We start from the raw sequence: 25,118 nt of genomic DNA on the forward strand, positions 1-25,118 counted from the left end.
TAGTTATAAAAATAATATAATAATTGTGAACCAATTTGCAGTTATGTAACAAAAAACGAATCGAGCTGAATATGACGAAAAATTTAAGGCTCAAATTCGGCTCAGATTAAAATTCTTTGAGTTCGAGCTCGATTAGAATTTTGAATTTTTTTAAAAAAAAATCATGGAATTCATTTCGAATGAAAGCTCGAGTTCGAGTTCGAGTTGGCCCAAAAGATTCTAACATATTCGCGAACTATTGCTCGAAAATAAGTACACGAAAGCCTGAAAATGTATTATATTTAATATATAATAACATTATATTTAATATATAATAATATTATATTAATAAAATATTAAGGCGCGCGAACTATATAACAAAATAATTTGTGCTCGAGTTCAGCTCAAATTTGATAAGCGGGAATACAAATCAAATATTTTTCGAATCGAGTCGCTTCGTTTACACGCCACCAGTTTGGATACAAAAGGTCATGTATGCTTAATTAGAATGATCGATATTATAAAGTTTGCCTACTCTTGATACATTAGGTTTTTATTGGCTGGTGAACCATTAATTTCATCTGTTTTCACTTAATTCTTGGCCTTTTTAAATGTATATTCCATGTTATGGCATTAATTCAATTGGACGATATTATTAATTTTGAGAGGAAAACAAAAATATTTGGTACGGCCTGTTTCGCATGCACATTTGAAATATACAATAAATTATTTAAGATTAATTTCAACCCAACAAATTTATGATCTTTTAGGACAAATATATATATACTGCTTGATCATAATTACGTACAATAAAGCCTTAAATACATTCCAGTCATTTAATCAGTCAAATGGGATTCATAACCACAAACATTTTAATAATTCAAAATTAATTAATTAACCAGATTTATTAGAGCGTCCACCCCTGGATAATATTGTTGTCAACATCCATGTTTCTTCGAACAGACGACGCTTCTCCAAGATTATAGTGTTGATACCTATAAGAAAAAGTTCAAGGGCCATCGTTTCGTCGCCTACAACAAATATAGAATTAGGGTTTATATGTATGTGCACGGGCGGAGGCACAGTCCTTGTCACCCGGCCGGCTTTAGCCCGGGTGGTCCTAAATTTTTTTAAAAAATTTATATGTGAATTTTTGTATAATTTTGGATAAATTTGATATTAGTGCGGGTAGATCAATTTAAAATATTAAAGGATTTTAGAGTTTAAAATTCTAGCCCGGGTATAATCGAATTCCTGGCTCCGCCACTGTGTATGTGCACACACATATATACTCATGTGTATATACCCTATTTGGAGGAAAGGCTCCTGTTCGATTTCCATAGGGTTGGATGCCGGAATTTGAACAAAACAATTGCTGGTTCCTACGGGTGCGTCGGTGTTCCATGGGAAGGGGAGTGTTCTCAGACCTTGTCCTTCAGCTTCTAGCTGCAATTGCATTAATGGCAAGCCGATGCATGAGTTATTATACGTTAATTATATATTACATCCAAATATTATATTATTCTTACTTTCATTTAAAAATTAAAATATTTTAAGAAGTTATATCTAATAAAATACTTTTGTAGTTTAATTTTGGTTTAATTTTTTCATGCACGTAGAAAACTGACTTATGTGGATATTTTCGTAATTAATTTTACTTATAACGTAACCAGAAAAATTTCATATACCGATGACATTTCCTGTGAAACCTTCATCTTAAGCTGCTTGTTCATGTCTCCTAGTTGGCGCTCCTGCAAGTATCAGTCAAGTTTATCGTTAACATTGGCTTGTAGTAGATGATGTTTCGGAATTTCGCTAGTGAACCACAGATTTATTAATCTCTAGCCATAGATTTTGTCCCCGCGTGAAAATACTTTATAAGTTGTTCATCCATCGACTAGAAATAAATTTAAGATTTTGAAACACGAAAATGGAGTAACTATGTGAGAATTTTTCAAGCTGGTTCACCTTTCTGCGAAGCTCTTCCATTTGTTCCAGCATAATTTGTGTCTGCGCATGTTTTATGAAAGGAGAACAAGAGGACTCATTATTAAGTGCACTTGCATAAATAAATAATTCTTGTTGTATGTTATTTATTATTGGTAATTTGATCGATGATTTGTCTTGATCTAGATTCGAAAATAATCAAATTACATATTTCATCGCGATTGTACTCGTGATCTTTAGCTTATATGTATATGCATGCATGCGCACCTAGCAATTATAATCAGTACCTTTCTCTGCCTGGCTTGGGCAAGAGCTCCTTCTAGTTGTTTTTCAAGATTCTGCAACTCCTTCACACTCAATGGCCCAAGATCTTCCCCAAGCAGATGCCTTCATTATTTAATTTAAATGTTAACACACCCACACACATATATGTATACATTGAGTTAAAATTATCGATTATATTAAGTACTTGGTTTTGCTTAATGTGCATCAATGAGTATATATCTTCGAAAATTTTTGTTTTGTATGCATTGCAAAAATTTAGGGAGGGTGCGTAAAAGAACTTAATTATTATATACTATAGACTTTGCTATCTAATAAGTCGGCAGAACACCACCATTGAATGTACCGGAGTTTGGCAAACCCCTACCTGATTTGTCTACATAGAACAAAACGTACAAGGGGAAGACTAGACCAAAACCGAAAAATATTACAGCAAATTAAAATATTTAGGAACTAAATGGGGAGACAATTCTTAATTAACAAACTCTAAATAGCTACTGATTTTTTTGCCATACATGTCATTTTTATTTAACTGCACCTGAAATTACTCTCTGACATAATCAAGAGTTATCAATGTCCAAATTATCATTTTAAGCATAATAAAAGCAGAACTATGATTATTTTCTTCATCACTATACTGCACACCAAAAGCTTTAAGAATTTGCTTGTCAAAAAAAAGCTTCAAGAATTTTCATACAGATATTCTGGAAAATTTTAAAAAAAGAAAAAGGATTAAATATATTCACATTTTAATCTATATAATTCATTTATAATAATATTTTCATGCATACACATGATAAAAGCACATGCACCTTAAGGGAGTTTCAGTTGTGTAGGTTTTAGATCATTAAATTTTCTTATCGAGGTTCTGGCCCTCTTAAAATTAATGACACATACTGAATCTTAGTTTAGTATTTTACTATATTAATTAATTTATTGATTATATCATGATTTATGTAAAAATTTCAAATCTTAATGGAATTTGTTCTTCTGTCATTTAATATTGTATGAAGAATTGAACTCATGGATCATTTTAATTTCTCACTGGCAAAATGGTGATAAATTACACTAAGAAAATTCGAAAGGGAAATAAATATAGTAGATACAGAATCGTAGCCACGACCTTTGAGTCCGTTGAAGCGATTCATACTTGGCCTTTAATTTTGAGACCTCTTGATACCAGTTCTGTATATATTGACACCCCAAAATAAATTAAAACAAGAATTTCGAAATGATGAAATTAGTTAAATCATGTAAAATATTTATCAACCTAGCTCAGATGTTTTCTACTATAAAGAAATAAATATAATTGCATTAAATTAATAAAGGAAAGTTCAGATTAAAGAAAACCTGTGTTTGAACTGGTTCGATGCTATTGTCATGAGGATTGAAGCCGCATCGCTGGTAGCGTTCAAGGGTACTCATGATACTGCAAAAGATAAGATATTATTTCAATATTCGCAAATTACTAATGATATAAGGACTAATTTTCTGACATAATATAAATTAAATTATTAATATACGAGAAATATTGAGAGACCTGGAAGCAAGAAAACAAAAGCATATTGTACAATGCGAGGAGATGAAAAAACGAAACTAAAACCATTTTAACATTTAGCTTCATGTCTCTCTTTTTAACTCCCTTCAGAAAAAAAAAGGTTATTTATCCTAAAATGTGTGACATAAACCAGTGAGTGAATAAGTTGCCTAAATTCATACGAGGAACAAGAAATTCTGAGAAAAGAAGAAAGAATAACAGGAGCATACACCCCTCCCGAGAAAAAGGAGCAGAAATATAATATAGAGGAATGAAATAAAAGTTATATTTTTAAAAGTAAAAGGAGAAATCATATTCTTCTTAGAAAAAAAAATATGTGAAATATTCCATTAAAAGAAAATGATAGCTAGAGAGAGAGGGTTCCTCGCCGGAATTGCCCTCCTTCCCCATTCCCATTCTTTCATCAATGATGAAAAAATATCACATTCCATATATAAACGGAAGAAAAAAAAAGAAGTAAAAGGGATAAATATTTCTCCGAAATATGAGAGTCGTATATATGGACACAATCCTCAATTTAACTTTTATGGTTGAGTTAGGTCAAATTATCAGTCTTAACAATTATTAATTCGGAATCATAAAAATATGCCTGTTGTTGATAATCATATTCGATGTAATGCTGGATACAATTCTAGAGCATGATTTAAGGGCAAAATCCTGTGAAGAGATCAACCCTAGAATCTGATGATTTTAAAGAAAGAAGAACATCTGAAGCTTTTTTCTGTAGAGGATCTGTAACAGTGCTTCATTTTTTGGGTAACCCTACTAAATGTTAAGAACTGAGGAGGAAAGAAAAAGGGGGAGAATACAGAGAGAGAAAGAGGAGAGAGAGAAACCCTAGATCTTGCACAGAGGTCCAAGGAGAAGTCTCATCAGTAAAACTAAACAACCACCTTACAATCACAACGAACCTCGTCAGTGTGATCTCTTGATCCATGGGATTCTCAGAAAACCCATGAAACGTGTCGATCTCTCATTGGAAGATTTACAGGAAAAAGCATCAATCTTGAAACCATAAGCAAAAATATAATTCCAAAAACCAAACAAGTGGATGAAGACAATAGAAGCGGTACGTTCAACACAAAATTAAAGAAATAAAGCAAAACCCAGGAAAAATGGCCGCAAAAGCTTAACAGGAGTTCTCCAGTTTGACATGATCTGGAGTTCTTGTTATCTCTTCGTTAATTTTGTGAAGGTTTTTGTGACAAAATTTACAATCTTTTGAGTTTCTAGGTATTTTATAGAAAGCCCATTTGATCAAACAAGCGAAAACATACCAGAAAACCAAAGTTCAACACAATCATCATATATATGTAAATAATATGAATGGATATTTTGATGTACACACATAGAATAATAACCTGATGTGAGTTATGCCTGTGTTAACGATGTTTGTATATATGTATGCATATAGTATATATACCCATTGCTACCAAATTCATAGAGCTTTCCCCTGCTAGAGAAGATTATTAGGGCAACCTCAGCATCACAAAGTACAGAGAGCTCATATGCTTTCTTCAACAGCCCATTTCTTCTCTTAGAAAATGTCACCTGTCTGTTAATTTTGTTCTCTATTCTCTTCAATTCCACTCTCCCTCTTCCCATATTTTTTCCGTTTGTTGCTTTTTTCACACAGTACGTGTTACAAGAAAAATCTGTGTAAATTGTGTGTGACGAGTGAACGTATATATAACAGAAGGAATTGAGGGAAGATGGAGGTGGGATATAATAATATCGAGTCTGAGTGTATGTGTATTTGTATATCTATGTAATAAAGTAAAGCGTACTGAAATTCCTTCTCTTTATAAACGTGGAACTCTTAGTTCCTGGATTTTACTCTTGCAAGAAAATGGTAATCAAATAATTCTTTCTTAATCTTCACACCTTTTCTTTTTCTCACATTTAGCAACAATTTTTTGCATATTATGGAAGATGAAAACTTTACTTGTGTTCTTTGTCTTTCCATTAATTCTTCTGTAAAAGACTCGGTCTTTCTCGTGTGACAGTGTTGTATTGGGTAAAGACTGACGTTCACGCGCGCTCTTTTCCTTGTAACTCCTGAATAATACAGTACACTTGTTGGCTACTGTTCATTCTAGGAATATAATTAGAGCAGTACAATTGGCATTTATACGAAACAAGAAAAAGTAAATGGTGGTTTGAAAATTTAAAGCGAGTTGGCCTGGCCATGTGAGAATGGGCACAAATTAAGGATGATTTCATATATTTGCATGAAAAACAAGAATGTTTGATGATATTCAACTTGACAAGTACTTAGCCGTTTTAGTAATGCTGGAGCCTAGCTAGTTGTATTTCTTTTCAAAGGAGAGTATTGAGTTAGGTATTTCAGGGGTGCATGTGTGTGTGTATAGCTTTATTTTTTATCATTTGCAAACAAAATATGATTAATCATATATTAATTTGGCTGGTAATTTTCTTTCTTTTCAAATGTGGAGTTAGATATTTCATTTGTGTTATGTACCATGTACATCATTCTTGTAGGAAAATGTATTTTATAAGTACCGAAAAGGAAAAGATATACAATTTTGAGGAGAAATTTTAGTTAAAATCACGAATTCTAAAATCCACATTCTTTACTTCTGACCTTTTAAACCTTTTTTTTAAAAAAAAAACCACTTTGATTTTTATTCATGACTTGGGCTTGCCAACAAATAAGAAAATTGTCTAAAAACTTATGAAGATTAATATTATGAAATTCAGTTATCTCAATTATGGCAAAAAATATATATCTTTCATGCTTAGATGTAGTTAATTCTAAGCCAAAAATTAAATTTTTAGTTGCCTAAAAATTAATTTCACATTTAATGTGTGATTGCACAACATCAATTCCCCAGTAGACATTTGAGTTGTTCTATGAGTCAATAGTGGTATCTAACCCATAGGTAATTGTGACGTCATTCGTCCCATTCCATCAAAGAACCCTATTTGATATGAAAGATGCCTCAATTTACATATGGGAATTGAAATATGGTAATGATTAGTTGGTGAAGTTTTTATTAAATGATCCAAAAATATGTTTTCAAGTTCAACACCAATTTTATTTCAATTATTTTTTCTTGTCCATGCTCGATTAGATAATGCGTAAAATGTGTTGGCATAAGATGCTAGCATTACGATATTATCTTATGTTTGCATTTAATGATCCTTTTTTATTTCCACACGTGCGGTCCTTATCATCCATATATTATATATCATTTATCATCTCGATCCTCTTCGAAGCAAATGGTGTCTTAGGGTAGGTTTAACTCAACCGCATTCGTGGCTGTATTTCGAATATTAATTTGCACGTGGGCATGTACTTGGTTCAATGCTGTGAGTTTAATGCACATCTGTTAACGTTTATTTACATGCCTTTGTTTATATCTTCTACTTGTAGACGACAATCAAGATATAGATGTTATAGGTTTACGATATATTTTATATTGCAAGAGAATATATATTTTGTCGGCAACATGTTAGAATTATGCAAACTTATGTGAAATAATTGATTTATCGTAATATTAATTCTAACAACAGCAGAAAATGCTAAAGGACGAGCCAAANGTTCCAAATATTCCATCAATAAAAATTAAGTACTCGATCGGTGATATAATAAATTTGGATAGAATTATAGAAAAGAATGTTAGGTAGGAATACAACTAGAAATCAAAACTAGCTAAACCAACCCACCAGGGATGTGCAGGAAGGCTGCTCAAGTTTAGCTGTCAATGTTCCATAAATATACATGTATATTTCATTTTATATGGAATTCCATATAAATTTTTTTTATAAAGTATGTATATGGATATAAATATAAATTCATATTAGAATATTTATTTCAAAAAAAAAAAGACAATAAACTATAAATATATACACATGTCATTGGATTTTTTTACCCAAAAAAAAAATTAATCAAAACATATGTTACATATAAAATATCTAATTAAACATCATTGTGTTGATATATATACTTATTAAAATATGGATTTGAAGATATAAATGGCAAGTACTTGGATATGCCTTAATATTTTCAAATAGTGTTGTATTAATAAATGTGTTGCTTAGTGGAGGAAAGAGGCCAAATTTACACCGGAGAAGTAATAGATAAATTTTATTTAAATGTGATCTTGGATTTTGTTAACTAAGTCGTCTTAAATTGGCGAATTCGAGTTGAATTTGAACAATATATGTATTTTAATTTTAATTTTACAAGCTAAAATAAATTTTAATAACTTAAAAGCTGCATGCTTGTGGATTTTGCATATATTTACTATTTATAAAGATAATATTTCGAGAATTTTGCTGCTCAAGAAAATAATTAATTTCTGCATAAGAAAGGAAATAATTTTCGTTCCAAAACTTGGGGGGAAATGAAGAAAACAAGGTTATCGTCCATTAATGAAATCAAAAGTGATCTTTGCTTTTTTCAAGTCAAAAAATATTAACTGAAAATAATATTTCCTAAAAGCCTCATTTTTTATCTCATTTTCTTCATCTTTTTTTCTATTTTGTTTTTATTTTATATTCCACTTAATTAGTTTAGTGTTATGGTTATGAGAGAATGAACTTCAATTCAAGCTTTGATGGACAATTTTTTACGTAGAATTGAATATAATTTATAAGACTGAGGTTTACATAATCATTTTACAAGCTATTCGAACAAGTTATCAAGTAAATTCGAATGCGCTAAACAACATGAAATTAAGGATCTCTAAAATATATTCTGCCCAAAGGAGCCGAACGCGAATAACAAACTTTATTATGTCGTATGTAAATTGGTTGTAAAAATTAATTCTCAGCCCTTAAAAATTCAGGAAAATTATTTTGGATAACATCAATAAGACTCATGAAGGTTAATCGAAAGCGGATCCAGAAAATTTGATTTGCGGAGAAGGACGACGATCTCTGCTCGTTATATGATCAATCGATCGATCGAGAATACTTAGTTAAATATATATTAAACATGACCTTTTTTACATACCTACCATGTTCATTTGATTATTATCGTCATTGTTATTTTTTAAATCAAATAAAACATTTTGCAACCATTTCACCTGATTAAGAATATCCAATTTGTCCCAATCGCAATGCCATATTTACTTGGACAACGTGTTAGACATCTCAAATTTACTACAAAGGGTTGGAATATGTTTCAAAATCTAAGGAATAATTAAACTATTGGTCGGAATTACATTGACTTGAAAAACCAAGGATCAGAAAAAATAATTTTCATTCGGAGAAAACATGCGGAAACAAGAGTTTGACCAAATATAATTTTGAAGTAAATTTTTGTAGAATTTTACATAATATTATTTTTAAAATTTTTCACTATTAAAATTTATAAAATCAGGGGTGTATAAATGTATTGTGGTTGTCCACTGCATTGAAGGTTGATAAGCCATATTCGTGTACTCAGCCATCTATAGTGGGGTATTGCTTCGCTGTCGTGGAAGTCACTTCCTAAATAAAGAAAATTTTTAGTGGTTAAGTGGGAATATTATTTTTTTTTTTTTATCAGAGTTAAATGGGAATTTTTATCGCTCTTTTTCCATATTTTTTTCCCTTTCTTTTTGTTTTTTGTTTACATNAATTTGCATTGAAAACCTTTGTAATTATTATTTTTTAAAGTATAGTATGGGTAATGTGTTATTTTTAAAAAAATGCTAAAAGAAAATTTCCTAAAAAAATTTATGATATTGCAAAGATATGATGACCGTTTGGGCAAACTTTTCTGATAGTGTTGTAATGAAAGGAAGCCGAAAGCATTTCTTGGAACTTCAAAGTTTTTTTTTATTTTATTCTTTCTTTCCGTACGAAAAGCCTGACCCGCTCCTACTGTTTCATTCCGTCAGTTGTAAATAGTAATCGGGAAATGTAGCAATGCGACTTTTCGATACTAACCAATTGGTGAACAGAACTACTTTTAGGACGCAAAAACAGAAGGGCCCTCCCTTCCGGCCTCTACACAAAAGTTGACATCTTTGAGTTGCTTCTGAGCTGCTTTTAGTTCATGCAAAGATTGTGCTAATGACCCACCCTCGGTTACATTTTATAATAATGAATATCTATAAAATATGTGAAAAAATTAAATTTTATTATTTAGTAATAATAAAGTTAATTTCTTTTAATTGAGAGAAATGACGGTGTCAAGTTCTCTTTGGGTTCTATTGGGCCTATCCAAACAGCACTGCCTGTACTATAACGGCCCAGATAAAGGGCAAGCTGGTATCCACGGCAGACTGCAGAAGGCCGCCGCATCCTCTTCCGGCCAGTTCGGCGACGAAATCTCGTGCAGCCACCGCTATACAGATATTGTACATGCATCAATTCTGTGATTTTTTTATTATTCTTTTGCTTCGTTCCGTCGTTTGACTTGTCGAACGAGACAACTCTTAACTCTCCTTCTTGCCCATTTCATGCAATGTTATTTCTTCCTTGTTTCTTGATTTAATTCACGAGATTTGATCTTGCCTGGCGTGCTTTTAAGAACTTTCGTAGATTATTTGAGATGTGCAGGTTGATTATATATACATATATGTGTGTGCACATATGTCAATAATCTCGATAATTCTAAAGTATCTTTCTCGTGTTTTCATTTTTTCATGTCCACCCATTCTGACTAAATCCTTTGGTTGCTACCCCAAAGTCAGCTTGTTTATTTTGGATGTAAATCTATGAAAGGATTGACCTTTCTTTCAAGTTAAAGTTACGGTGATACAAAATTCAAAGACTTATGCAGGTGTGAAAAGTGGAGCCATGCAATTAAGTTTGTGACCGAGTTTTGGTTATGTGAGATATCAAATCAAGGAACCCATATATTGGGTTTAGATTGAAAGATTTTATTTGGGAGATGGATTTGGAGGAACATATTTGAAATGACTCCATTAGTTCAGGACGTGAAATACATTGGATTGATTAAAAAATTAGTTTAGATTGAATATGATTTGAGTAGATTAGTTGTGAGAATCCAAGTCCATGAAATCCTTCGATCAAAAAGCAGCCATAATATGTTTTGGAGAAAAATACTAACACTTACAGGGAATATTAAACATGAAATTTGATTATTTTTTCACTATAAATGGGATCATCTACACTACGCCATTCCACAGCTGCCCCACAAAACAATATCACTGCTATTGCCTTCCTGTTAGCGGCAGCTAAGCAGACACTTGCATGGTCCATGGTACCTCTACGTGCGTATTTCTAAATAGTTCTTTATGAAATCTGGTTGATTGTTGTTTTTATGCTGGGAAAGTGCACTGTCTGTTTGCTGCGTTTTTTTAGCGCTTGGTCTTGTAAGAGTTAACGAAGGTGTATACTTTTGCAAATAGTTTGGTTGGTTACTTGACTGAACTTGTTAAAAGAAAAGGAGTGTCGATTGTCTCTTTTCACCTTTGATGTGACATGTTTAACTTCCACAAAATTGTTGATCTTGGTAGTATATTTACGATTGATCTTCATTGTATGAGCATTAGAATTACAGGGTATTGAACCTGCTGGTTGGTGATTGTATTGACCTATAATTTTTCTCAAGCAACTGATTGGTTAAAATCTAGTTTTTGTTTGGCACTGACTGTTGCTGCAGTTCTGATGCTTACAGTGTCATGTGCACTTACATATATAATTCTGCTCCTAAGAACTGGAATCGAATAATAATAACCGTTATAATGAACGTTGTGCGTAAACACGCCGCTGCTGCACGTACTGAGTTGTGTTTTGACAGATCCAACATATAACTAAGCACAGGTTAGGCCCCCCCTCTCTTTTATATGTTTACTCGATGTCTGCACTAAAGCTAAAGTTTTGTTTTACTCTATTCTTCTTCTGCATGATGTGATGTGATGTGATTCTGCATTTTTGCATATTTTCATTGCTCCAAATTGCTTATCTTTATAGCATAAGACATCCCTTTTCACTCCACCACCATTGGATCTACTTTATTGGTCATTTCCCCAAAGCAGAATGTGCACCGAGGATTTCTCGTGGATTTCTTCTGCTCCCCGGTTTCGAAAAGTTTAAATTCTCCTCCTATATCGTGTCCATTGCATGAATTTCTTGCCTATTTCTTAAGATTATGAATTCGATTAAAAATGGGAGAAATAGAAAAAGGGCCCTATATAAACACTTTTAAGAAACCAAATCTTGAACACTTGTGCATCATAGAATATAAATATCTACATTCAACCTTAGTCGCACGTCTCTTATTTTCTGGGAAAAACAGAGGTTACATTCTTACGTATGATTGAGGTAAGAATTTTTGTATAAAAGGTGTCGTCAAATCTTGGCAATCTTTTAAACAAAGGTACATCAAGTAACAGTACTAATTCGTTTAACTTCCAATCATTTGTTAAATGACGCAAGAATGACTACAAAATATAAGATTCCAACATTAGTTTATTAATGAACATCCTTGACTTTTCTTCCAACTTGCATTTCTCAACCAATTTTTTTTTACAACTCTTTTCATGTCTTTTTTCCCTTCATTTCCCTCCAATTCACTATAAAGTTTACGCACTTTTTCTCTCTTCAGCATCCACGTCTTAACATAAAAAACAATTAACTTTGTAAGACATAATGCAATTTGAAGGTAAACCCTTTATCTTTGATGCATCAATCTTGCAACACCAATCACACATACCACCACAATTCGTATGGCCCAATCACGAAAAACCGTGTTCTGAGCCCCCTCCTATACTTGATGTGCCGCCCATAGATTTGGGAGGATTTCTGTCCGGTGATCCGGAGGCTGTATCTAACGCTGCTAGACTAGTCGATCAAGCCTGTCGAAAGCATGGATTCTTTCTTGTCATAAACCATGGCATTGAATTGAAGCTCATTGAAGAAGCTCATAAAGGCATAGATTTCTTTTTTAGAAAACCTCTAGAGGAGAAACAAAAAGCTTTAAGAAAACCAGGGGACCATTGCGGCTATGCTAGTAGCTTCACCAACAGATTCTCGTCAAAACTTCCATGGAAAGAGACGCTATCTTTTCGTTATAGTGCAGATTCTCATCTCTCCCACATCACTCAAAGCTATTTCTTGGAGTTAATGGGCGAAGATTACGTGACATTTGGGTACTCATCCAATCCCCCCAAAAAAGCCTATATACTTGTGTGTGTGTGTGTGTGTAAAAACTTCCGTAGTTTGTTGTGTGTGTAAATATACATTGATGCATGTTTGATTAATGTTTCTCAGGAGGGTGAGCCAGAAGTATTGTGATGCCATGAGTAATCTTTCTCTAAATGTTATGGAGCTTCTTGGAATGAGCCTTGGAGTTGGACCAAGTTATTTTCGAGAATTCTTTGAAGGAAATGATTCGATAATGAGGATGAACTATTATCCTCCTTGTCAACAACCTGATCTTGCGCTCGGGACAGGGCCCCATTGCGATCCTACTTCTCTCACAATTCTTCATCAGGATGAAGTTGGTGGACTCGAAGTGTTTGTCGATGAAAAATGGCATTCCATACCTCCAAATCCCCAAGCTTTTGTCGTCAACATCGGAGACACGTTCATGGTAAGTTAAAAAATGCATTATATGTTTTTAAGTGCTGGTTGAAATCATTGTCATGGACTCCATGTTGCTAATATACGAGTGTGGAAAGTTTTTATATCTTCGATTTCGATCAAATATTTTTCTAAATAATTTGATGCATCATCTAAAAATGAGGTGTACGTACGTTTTATGTTTTTGTTTAAACTAACGAATGAAATCTTGCAGGCTCTATCAAATGGGATCTACAAGAGCTGCTTGCACAGAGCTGTAGTAAACAGTAGACACCCAAGAAAATCTCTCGCATTCTTCCTCTGCCCAAGAATGAACAAAATCGTGAGCCCTCCAGAACAACTGGTGGATGAAGAAAACCCAAGAAACTATCCAGATTTCACGTGGCAGCTTCTACTCGAATTTACGCAGAAACATTACCGGGCTGACATGAAAACTCTCCAAGCTTTTGTGACATGGTTAGGTGTTAATTAATGGAACAAGGGTATGGTTAGTCGGCTTTAGTTTAGAGGTAAAAGGAGGATCGATTGTAGAAAATTAAACAATGCAAGCCATGCAATAAGCAAATTTGTGCACAGTCGTCTGTATTTTGAGATTTTCAACAATTTTGTTCATCAATAATAACTTTTTTTTAAAATAAATCCATGAATTAAAGAAAATCCAGCAAGTTAGAGATTTCGACAATACTTTTCTTCGTTAAAGATTTGACAGTGAACCCTCACTAGCTTTTACACAAAAAGACGTCAAGCTGACATAATAATATACATATATACATACAAAACGTTACATACAAGAAGTTTAATCTTCTTGTTGAAGTAATCTCTTAATAAAATCGGGAATTTTAAAAAATGGGCATCTAATTAATGACACATTGATGCTAATTTTCGGCCTAACTATTCTAGATTAATAAGAATAAGTCTCAACCAGTTGCATAATGGGATGTTTTAGGATGAACTAATTGAAAAAGGAATATCATTTTTGTTCTATAATTTATAATATCGAACATATCTAGTTTTAACAAAAATTATAATTGATGATAACGATATAATTCAATCATTTTTGAAATTATTACACCCAGCACATTTTTTAAATTACATAATTATTTGAAGACGGAGCTAAGTGACAAAGAACTTAAAAGAATAACTCGATGGCAACAGTCCACTAATCCATAGCTTGATAGAGTTTAACTAATCGTAATTAAATAATTATATATTTAATGTTGGATTTTGTGAAGATTCCATTGTGATATGCGAACAAGATGCCAATCAAATCAAGCTGTATCAAAATTTTCAAGTTCCAATCCAATTGTAATAAAACAAGAAACTGCTTTGTCACATTATCGAGTAATAATTGAGATTAATACGGGGTCCGATTGTTTTTTTATAATTAATTAAGTTTAAATCTCAATATTTCATATTTTTTATTTTAAAAAATATATTCTATTTACTCGTAGATTTACCCATTATACATGTGGATCATATTTTATATGGAAACTCGTGATCATTTTTCACGTAGTGCCTAAGTATATAGACAAATACGATTAAAATAAAATAAAGTTCAAAATTTTGCATTTAATTTTTTTTAAATGTAAATTTGACTCAATTTTTTTTTCTTGTAATATTCCTAAATTAGAATACGACAGAATTAAATCTTTTTAATCGATTTAATATTGCACAAGGGTCAATGTGATGCGGCTAAATGTGTTTATTTTGTTGTCATCATACGATGAAACAAATTTGAGCTGTTGGAAAAGGCATAATAATTCCAAATTGTGAAAACATGGACAGATAATATAGTGAACAATTCATTGGGAGTAGTGAGGATAATAATGTTAATAAATTGTTAAAATAATACTTTCATTAAAATTTTAAATTTAATTTTAACTGAAATATTAATTGTTCTTAAATTAGAATGTTTTGTAAATAATAACATTTTTATAAATTTTCGAGAAAAAAAAAATCTAAATGTTAAAAGAGTAAATTTGACTGCATCTATACCTTATAGGTAGCAAAAAATGGTTCAAACTGAAAAAATAAAAATAAAAATAAAAAAATAAATTATTTCCTTAGTATAATTGACAAAGTGCTATCTCGAGTTGAAAATGTGAAAACTTGAAATTGTTTCACTTTTTTTTATTAATTAGTGATTTCATTTCATATTTTTAAAATCTGTAATGTCATTTTAAATTACTAACTAATAAAAAGTAATTTTATTTTATTTTGTGGTGACATGAAGCATTGTACAGCCGTCGGGCTGGGCTGCTAATGGATACTTTATCGGGCCTAGTTTTAGTAAATTTGGGCTTAATTTTTTTCAGGATTTTTATATTTTGGGCTTTGGGCCAATACTAAAATTATTGATCTACTTTCATTTTCTTTCTTAATTAACTAGGTTTAAACTTTCATTCATTGCTGCATAAAATTATTATTGAAACTTAAATCATAAATTGGTGGAGTTCTTAAAATATGGAATCGTCACATAAAAATAGAGACGTAAAAAAAGAGGGCTAGGAATGCCGGTGGGTTGCATGTCAATCCACTCAATCCCTCAAATTACACATAAAATTGACTAGGTCCTTCCGTCACCTTAATAAGGTGAATTGGATTGATAATTTTCAGCATGAAACTGTGTGTCGGGGTCAGCCAGTTTTGACATATCTATTCAACAATTCAAAGATACCAACTTATTACATAGATAAGCGTATCCCTCGATTAATAAACATAAACATTGCACCAAATTAGTTGGAATGTATTACACCAGTATTTTTATGACAATATGAATATTTTTCTTTTAATTAATTATACTTTGTTTAGAACCAAACCCTTAAATATTTCAAATCCAACAAATGCAAGCCCCTCCCTCTTGTTTTATTTAGTTCAAACAGCCATTTGTTTCAAGAAAGATACAGGTTACTAGCCATATTTAAACTTTCAACGATTTATTAGTTATTACTATTAGTACATGTCCAAAGGTTGCTTCGATCAATAAATTTACAAATAATATTTTGGAAGGAAATTATGCGGCTTGAAAAGAGCAAATAAAGTCCTTAAAATCATGGTAGAGTGCCCGAGCAACGACGGGATCATATATCTCCACGCCATGGTGCCCTCCATCGATCCACTGTCCTATCACGTGCACCCCACGTGAATCCAGCATCTTCGCGAATTCCTTCTGTTTATCGATCAACGGGTCTCCGGCGTACCCTCTCACCAGACACACCGGCAGCCGTCCGATGTTCCCATCGGATGACCCTTTTGTCGTTGGATCACAATACTCGTGCCCTCGGTCGGTATCTTCCGGCAGTGCCAGTGACCACAGCAGATCGGTCGCGTGCAGAGGAATGACGTGATTGTCGAAGAACTTGAGCTCCGATTCAGTCCTTCGTATCCCACCGAAGAAGGGCTGGTTCATCACCAGCGCTACGATTTTGAGTGGCTGTAAATCGAGATCAAGCGCGCGGAGACACGCGTGGTACACCAGATTCCCGCCTGCGCTGCCGCCCATCACGAAAACCCGAGAAAAATCGGCGTACTGTTTCATCCAAGGCTCACACGCACCGTCTTCCCCATCTATTGTTGCTTGGGTCTTGACCCACGAGATGGCTTCGACCCCATCTTCATACGCCGCCGGCAGACGATGCTCCGGCGCGAGACGGTACTCAAGAGACGCGACGAGGGCAGAGGCCTGCTCCGCGATTTCAGTACAGAATTCGTGAATAAAGCTGGACGTGGCGCTGACAATCACAAACCCTCCTCCATGAAAGTAAACAACGATGGGTAATTTGGAGTTTGGAGGAGCGGCGGAGGGGCGATAGAGTCGAATGAAGGTTGCATTTTTCGGGTTGAGAGGTATGTCTCTGTAGAGGGTCTGGTCGGGAGATGTGGGGACGCTTGGAATATCGGGCCTGGTGAGTGTACCGTCGGGGTTCGGGACTAGTTTTAGGAATTTGTAGGCGTCTTTCATGGACGGAAGTGTCGGAGCAGTCTGTTGCTCAGAGGACATTGTTGTTTGTTTGAAAATTTGGAGCCAAAGGAGACGAAGAAGATTAAAGATAGACTTTGAAGCAATGGTCATCATATAGAGAAGGCTGAAGGTACGAGGTGAGTGTGGTGGTTGGCAGCTATTGGCCCCAATTTTCTCGTGTACAATTTGAACATTCCTTCATAAAGAGACGTGAGAACTGATCATACTTTGAGTTACTGGGAGTTAATGTGAAAAGTTTGTTTCCTATTCTGGTTTGTCTTCTATCATTTCTCATGAAAATAGAGATATACAAATTAAAAAGATTTGCTTTCTTTACTAAGAAATATGACTAGGCCGGCATACAAAAGTCACTTATATTCAGTGTAATGAATAAGGATGATGGTAATTGAACTATGATATTTTATTTCATGTTTTCTATCAAAAAAAATTCAATGGAACATGTTTTAGTTTCTTTAGTGGTTGAATATATTTTGAGGCTATAAATCTAAGATACAACAATATATGATTGCATCTTTATATGTCGGGGATTTATTTCAAGAAGGCAACCTTATTGGATTTTTTTGAAGATATTTATTATATTCACTTTCAATAATTCACATTAAATAATTAAATTTGAAATAATAAAAGAAATTGTTCACATCATTTTTACATTACAAGTGATAGTATTGTGGAGTTGTTTGTATTTATATATGCTTAAAAGTTAATCATAATAATTGTAATGTTCTATTATTGATTGTATTATGATAAATTACTAAGGACATCAACAGTGCACGAGATTTTTTGTTATAGTTCTTATCCTGTCATCATTGTCATGTCAAAAAAAAATCAATCTATCTATAATACAAAATTCCCAAAAAAAAATTTTTATAAACATCACGCCCAATTCAAATATCTTAATATTTTATTTCTTTAAAAATAATAATTACAAACTATTTTTTAAAATTATAAAATAAAATTTATAANATATTATTGTTAAAGTAAAAAATATGTAGTCAAACTAATATATTATCGTGGATGCTATTGTTGATAAATAACTAAGATTACGTTTGGATTGAAGAAAAAAAATTCATTTGAAAAAAATGAATTTGATTTAGAGAAGAATTTGATTTGATGTCATTTGAAAGTTCACACAATTATTACTGAAACTAATAATTTGAATTGAATTTTTCCATTCCAACAAGCTAAAGAATTTGAGATTCATGTCTAAGGCAACATAAGGAAACTTCAAAACATATTAGTTGCATTGCGGATTTAAGAGAATGTTTTGGGAAAAGGTTCTTGCTTGATCTCTTTTGTTTAAAAGCAAGGATCAGAGAATCGAGCAACATTTCCTAATAAAGCCACACAGAGTAGTTAAAACTCTCTATACCGAAAAAATTCTACCAAAGAACAGAAGAACGAACAGATGCTTTCATCGCATATGGAAAACGCAATCAAGAAAAATGAGAATCATGAAACTAATCAGAACGAGCTTCGTGCAGAGACTGCGAAGTAATGACATAATAAATCCGCACAGCTTGCTTGACTCACGTACATAATCAAGTCTGTAGAGGCTTTGCTCCTTCATTTTCTTGGATAGAGTTAACTGGCGTGGTGGATCCACTTCTCTTAGACCCGCCAAAGCCCATGAATTTTCCAGCTTTGGTAAGGCCGCTACCAACAGCACCGAATCCGCTACCAACAATACCAGCTCCAGCACCCAAACCACTTCCCACAAGTCCCACTCCGGTACCAATACCCGCGCCCACCATCCCAACTCCCGAACCGACTATAGAGGCCGCGTCATCCAGGGCATCCATAGTGCTCCCTATGACTCCATCTTCTTTAAGTTTCTTTCTTGCTTCCAAGGTTTTTTTCTCATCTTCAAGGGCAGCTAGCTGCTCTTCCTTGTTAAATTCATGATATGACACCTGAAAAGTTGAGCCACTACTCGGTAAGAACACTGCGCTGCTAGCAATTACCGCATTTATTCTTGTTTTAAATAGAGTTCAACCAAAATCCATTACACATTCTTGTAAAGTTATTCACACCTTTTCCACGGCCCTTTATCATATTTATAAGAGCATATAATGGATTTATCTAACAAACTGGGTTAATCTTTTTCATAAAGTAGAGAATGAATGCTTATAATTTCTTGTAGAACCAATCTGCCGGATTTTTCTGTCCGAATTACAAAGTGCTTACCTGAATAGTAACTGTCCCTCTATCCTTCTTATCTTTAATTTTAAGCATATCAAGAGATGGTAGCAGTCTTAATTCATTCTCTTTTGCTGTATCCGCTTCCAGCTCTGCTAAAGGTAACTTCGCAATACCCAATCGCTTGTCTTGCCCAATGTCTTCATCAAAAACCTATTCGTGAAATACAGGATAAAAAAACAAGAATTGGCATTCACTTAATGCAGCTTTCCAGACAATAAAACAGCAACATACACTGAAGAGGAGTTCAAAGGAATACAGAAGCTGATGAACAATCCAAAATTTTCTTAGATAATTTGTGACTAATATTTCAGATCGAGAAAAAAATAATAATGAAAAGTTAGCATCATTGAATATCCCCAACCCTTTTCCCCCTCACCCTGCAAAATACAGGAGCTCAAGGTTTATCACTGCGCTAAGAAAGAAATGATGTATAACAGCTGCTCGTTGAACATCCAAACATAAATGTCATATATATAGATACATGCAGGTTACAGATTAAAAAAAATTTCGAGGATGAAATTATTTAATACTCAACCATGCATGAATTTCAATAATTTCACTACATCCTGCATTCCTCATAATTTCTATCTTGCTTCCCCAAAACCAAGGAGTTTGGCATGATCAATCTTAAGAATCTATGATTTGGAGAGAAGTTTAAAGCAGAGAGGTTAAAACCTCAACGATTAGCGATTGGGTCTCCTTGTCTTCGGCGATTAGCTCAAATGTCTGATTCCAGACAGGATTCAGGTTGTTTTCTATAACCTTAGTTTTGACTTTAAACAATGGACGGACGTACACAACAACATAGGGATCAGATTTTCCAATCAACTCCTTGTTTTTCAGTTCGTTTGCCTTCATGACAGTTACTGTAACCTTCCCCACTGGCTTAAGCTCCAACTCACTGCAAAGATTCAGAATAAACATTAAAAACTCTGCTGATTGTACCAAGCCAATCCAAGAATATGAAACGAATGTTCAGAGTAAAATTGGCAGAAAGATTCACCTGGTATCCACAGGTATGCCACCAATAGGAACAACAATTCTGTGGGGCCATTGTAGCATATCTGTTATGATAGAATTAACGGTATCCTTACAGGAAAAAACAAAATAAACACAAGAAAAAAACAAAAGAACAGAAAAACATAATCAGTCCAGGTAAAATGAAAAAACTCGCCGACAAAAATATACAAAACTTACATCTATCATGTCTGAAAGACCGGGAATTGCGGTTAAACTTCCACCGACAGCTTTCAAAGTATAATCAATCCGTGGCTTTGGCTGAATAACATGAAGCACAAATCATATTATTTATTTAATCATGCCAAAAAAGAAAGGATGTGGAAAAACAAAGATAATTGAAAAATAAAGTGTCGTGTACTATTTTGCATAACTTGATTAGCGACTTCTATATCTATTTGAACCTAGACAACTGTGAGATAGCTGATTTGCAATCTAAACGTTTACCTCAGCAAGCAGAGCGATGACAACTGCGGAGATGCAAGGAATTTCATCTGCAAGTTGGAAAATAGCACGAACTACAGTAAAAACTTGAAGATCCTTCAACTGAAAATGACACACAAAAGGAATGTGCTGTGTTAAGTTCATCATCCAACAAATGCATAAATAACAGCGGGAAAAATATAATTTACAGCAAAAAAATTGCTACAGAAGCAAGAAAACATAAGTTTTCTGTTGTGCAGTTGGCTTCCCAACCTGAATGGGTATGGAAGCAACAAGTGCAGCCTCAACAGCCAGACTGATATCCGGATCACCACCCCATCGGAGGTCGATATCCATGATGATTTGACCTTGTTTAAGGCTCTGGACACGAATCCCTGTGTCATGTAAAACAATTTAAATAAATTGAAGGAAAGAAACATAGGTCATAAATAAGACAATCAATAGGGAAAAGCGTCAAGACAAAGTTCGTTAGATGAAAAGCCCAACAGGTTGATTAGAGAATGGAACTTCCATAACAGAACAATAATCAAGTAACACTTAAAAGTTAAAAACAAAGGCAAACAGGAAGAATGTAAGCTCTGGCCAGTGATTAAAGCCGTCAAAGAGGATAAAATAAAACTTTACACACGGTATATTAAAACTTTGTCCTATATATTGGGACCTTCAATTTTTGGAGCCACGGTTCCAAGAGACAGCTTGCTGAACTTCAAGGAAGTAATTCCTGGGGGTCGATATTCTTCCAACAAGGGTTCAACAGATTCTTTGATGACAGCCTCAGCAGCCTGACCAAAAAGCCACCAACAAATACCGCGATGTGAATAAAACAATCTCGTAGACTGTAAAACTCAAGTGGCCAACATCACGATGAAATCAAAGTTTTCGTACATATTGGAATGAAGGGATCGTGAAAATAACTAATAAGTACTAATCAACTCCTGGCTTATTATGGAAACAAGAGAACTTACATCAGCAACAAACGGCCATATTTTGTTCAGTTGTTTGTTCATCCATTTAACCTAAAAGAATAAGCTGAGCTAGATAAGTTGAATAAAAAAAACTATCAATTCTACATACCCAAGAAGGAGAAGGATGAACATTTTTATGTAAACAAATTTCATGAAGTGAAAACCCGAAAGCTAATATTAGGGAAGCAAAGAAATACATATTTGGCAAGTATGTCATAAGAAAAGGCATAAATATTCTAACCTGCTCAAAAACAGGAAAAGATATCCATTCTGGTAAGTTTTCACCACAGATTTTTATAAGATCATCCCTGTTCAGTGAGCTGAGTAATTTAATATCAGCTGCCTGTCCACACAGACCCGAAAATGAAAAAAATTCAAATACAGTCAGTATACCATTGCATGCAACGGATTTTCTCTGCTCAACAAATCACGTGCATTATATGAAAATTCAGTTCAATCGACAAAAAACTGTGCATTCTGCTCATGAATTGGGAAAAAATTCATGAAAATGAAAGCATTGCAAGCCTCCAAAACACTTATAAATTTTATTATAGCGCGACTCAAACAGAACCTTGGTAATACGCTTTCTGCCACGGTAGCGCATCATTTCCCGCAAACCAGCCATCAACGCGATCCCGAAGAGAAAGCCCATAAACATTCCCGATATCAAACCCATTGATCTTTTTTATATTTCGAAGACCCGATCAATATGAATTCACACACACTCGCACGTTACAACAACCAGCAATGGCATTACCGCATTGGAAACTAATTAATGATGCAAAAAACTGTCAATCTGAGATCAAAATCTCTGACATGATCACACCATTACATCCGCGAGATGTGATCTACTAGAGTAAAGGAAACGATGAAGATGGCGTGAATGAAAATATAGATGTAAAAATGAGCCAATGAGTTGCATTACGGAAAATTATGGCCTTGATCGCATTAGTGACTGATCTATGTACCTTTTTTATTACTAATTTAAGTTTGTTATTTTATTATTGTTTTTTTAAGTTTTTTTCTGCGTAAAACCTTTCATATTTTTTGGGGTGCAATCAGGGGCGGAGCCAGGATTTAAAATTACCTGGGGCTGGCTTCGTCTCACACTATGTTTAATAAGATAAATAATTAACTAAAAAATTTAAAATAAAATATATATAAATATTGACTTCATGAAAAACATAAAACAAGAGAATTTAATACCTTCAAAAACATGGAGCTAAAACACTACTGAAGTTGTGCACTTCGATTTTTCTTAGAATAAAACCCATTAATTATTAAATCGTTATCAATTTTTTCAACCAAATCCCGTCCGATGTAAATTACCATAGAATCTCCGAAAAACTATGCTTGATTCACATGAAAAATTTGCGCTTTATTTTTCTCAAAATCAAAACATACACTAGTTCATACTAAAAAAATTAAAATTCTATAAAATTTTTAGTATTAATAAAAATTATATAAAGATATAATAAAATATGTAGTTACTGCATAATTGTATTATCATATTAGCTAAATTTAATATATTTGTGTGTTATTGTAAATATAGCCTAAAAATATATTTGGAACTTAAAGCTAATTTTAAAAATCAACTTACATTAAGTTTTTCAACATGTTGAGTAAAATACGAGCGAAAGTCAAAAGAGATTATATGTGTTTACAAAAGATCATTTTAAAAAATTACTCATAATTAACAAAAATTCTTCAAATTTGCATAAATAAAATAAACTTAACAAAACACAAAAATAAAGAAAAAAAATACAGAAAAATCAAAAAAGAATATATAATAAAATTTTAGGAAAATTTTAGGTGGGGCTGGAGCCCACCCTAGCCCAAGGGTGGCTCCGCCCCTGGGTGCAATGTCACCCAAAAGCCCCGGAAGTGTTCGAAGGTTGAAGTTCGATTGGAGCAATTAGAGAGCATTTAATTCAGGGAAAATCGCATTTTTTTATGATAGCGTTTTGCGATTTTGATATATTGAAAAAATTATAGAATTCGACCATTATCTTGGTTTTTTTTTTTTTTTTTACAAATTTAGTTATTTTTCTGATATGGTGAATCTCGATGTGTCAAAAATTGAAATATATAAGACTACGTCTATCATTTGAAATCATAATATATCAAAATTATAAAGCATCAAATGTATGACTAAAATTTTCTACTTTAATTTTTTAAATTTTACCTTGTTAATTTTTTTTATAAAAAAATCCCTTATATTAATGTATGCATAAAACTTTGGCAAAAATTTGTGTGAGACGGTATCATGTGTTGTATTTTGTGAAACAGATCTTTTATTTGGGGCATCCATGAAAAAATATTACTTTTTATGCTAACAGTATTACTTTTTATTGTGAATATCGGTAAGTTGATCCGTCTCATCACAGATAAAGATTCGTGAAACCGTCTCACAAGAGACCTACTCTAAAACTTTTAGGCTTTGTTTGAATATAATCTGATATTTTTGCCAGGTTTTTTTTCAAATGTAAGTTTTTTTTTTAAAAAAAATATAATACTAAAATGCATATTGGGTTATTATATGTTTGAAGGAAACCACAATTTATTACAGCGGTCACATCGTATTTTCATCGAGTGATTGATTTTTTATTATAATATCGGATATTTTATATATTAAAATATGCCATATTTGTTAAAAAAACATATCTTAATAGAATATAGAATATTTTTTGAAAAGAGTGTTAAATTAATTTAAAATTAATAATTATGTTGAGAGATGCGAAAAATTAATTTTTAGAATAGAAAAAAAAAACTCAGCTTTTGAACTATTTTTTGGATAAAATTTTACAAAAATACGAGGTCCGAGGTGGTTGAGCCAAAGCTGGAGAAGTAATCGGAGTTGACCTGACGTATGCATGATATATACAGTGACGGTAATTAATGCGTGTGTTTTCGACGTATGTAGGAAAAGGTTAATGTCAAATTGCTAGGGTTAAACAGGTCATCTAGGCGGTGTTTTGCGGATGACAAATCAAAATACAAGTCTAGCCCTTGTCTCGAGTTCATCATTGTTTTATTCCCTCACAAATACTAAGTTTGTATTTGATAAATTATAAATTATGAATTTTCTCTTTTTTTCGTGAATTCAATAATGACGTGAGGGTTGGACTGAACAAGCCAAAAAACTCTTTCTACGTCTCATTCACAAGTTTGTTTTTTGAGTATTTGTGAGTCGTCGTCATAATCTATTTTTGAGAGCTTGGTCACCTTTCCTCGAACA

General features: G+C 33.2%; 4 protein-coding genes across 4 annotated transcripts; 1 reads left to right on the plus strand and 3 right to left on the minus strand.

The window, feature by feature from the left end:
• Positions 1-754: 754 nt before the first annotated feature.
• LOC140957704 (agamous-like MADS-box protein MADS3) lies at positions 755-5,496 on the minus strand. Its single transcript, XM_073415055.1, has 8 exons — positions 5,190-5,496; positions 3,559-3,637; positions 3,332-3,393; positions 2,214-2,313; positions 1,948-1,989; positions 1,668-1,730; positions 1,286-1,425; positions 755-974 (listed from the first exon to the last, which is right to left on the minus strand). The coding sequence occupies exons 1-8, from the start codon at positions 5,369-5,371 to the stop codon at positions 887-889; spliced, it is 756 nt and encodes a 251-aa protein (XP_073271156.1). The 5' UTR covers positions 5,372-5,496; the 3' UTR covers positions 755-886.
• Positions 5,497-9,944: 4,448 nt separating this feature from the next.
• On the plus strand, positions 9,945-13,890 carry LOC140956726 (gibberellin 20 oxidase 1-D-like). The gene is made up of 3 exons (XM_073413585.1): positions 9,945-12,840; positions 12,962-13,283; positions 13,488-13,890. Exons 1-3 carry the CDS (start codon positions 12,341-12,343, stop codon positions 13,743-13,745), a joined length of 1,080 nt encoding a protein of 359 aa, XP_073269686.1. The 5' UTR covers positions 9,945-12,340; the 3' UTR covers positions 13,746-13,890.
• Positions 13,891-16,141: 2,251 nt separating this feature from the next.
• Positions 16,142-17,421, minus strand: LOC140956685 (probable carboxylesterase 8). Its single transcript, XM_073413531.1, has one exon. It carries the CDS (start codon positions 17,346-17,348, stop codon positions 16,287-16,289), a length of 1,062 nt encoding a protein of 353 aa, XP_073269632.1. The 5' UTR covers positions 17,349-17,421; the 3' UTR covers positions 16,142-16,286.
• Positions 17,422-18,468: 1,047 nt separating this feature from the next.
• Positions 18,469-22,806, minus strand: LOC140956650 (calcium-dependent lipid-binding protein-like). Its single transcript, XM_073413493.1, has 11 exons — positions 22,452-22,806; positions 22,122-22,223; positions 21,881-21,931; positions 21,577-21,697; positions 21,168-21,289; positions 20,919-21,017; positions 20,652-20,732; positions 20,458-20,543; positions 20,130-20,355; positions 19,440-19,604; positions 18,469-19,165 (listed from the first exon to the last, which is right to left on the minus strand). Exons 1-11 carry the CDS (start codon positions 22,554-22,556, stop codon positions 18,794-18,796), a joined length of 1,530 nt encoding a protein of 509 aa, XP_073269594.1. The 5' UTR covers positions 22,557-22,806; the 3' UTR covers positions 18,469-18,793.
• Positions 22,807-25,118: the final 2,312 nt, after the last annotated feature.

The sequence above is a fragment of the Primulina huaijiensis genome, chromosome 14, assembly GCF_012295235.1.
Source record: "Primulina huaijiensis isolate GDHJ02 chromosome 14, ASM1229523v2, whole genome shotgun sequence".
In the NCBI taxonomy this organism is placed as follows: domain Eukaryota; kingdom Viridiplantae; phylum Streptophyta; class Magnoliopsida; order Lamiales; family Gesneriaceae; genus Primulina; species Primulina huaijiensis.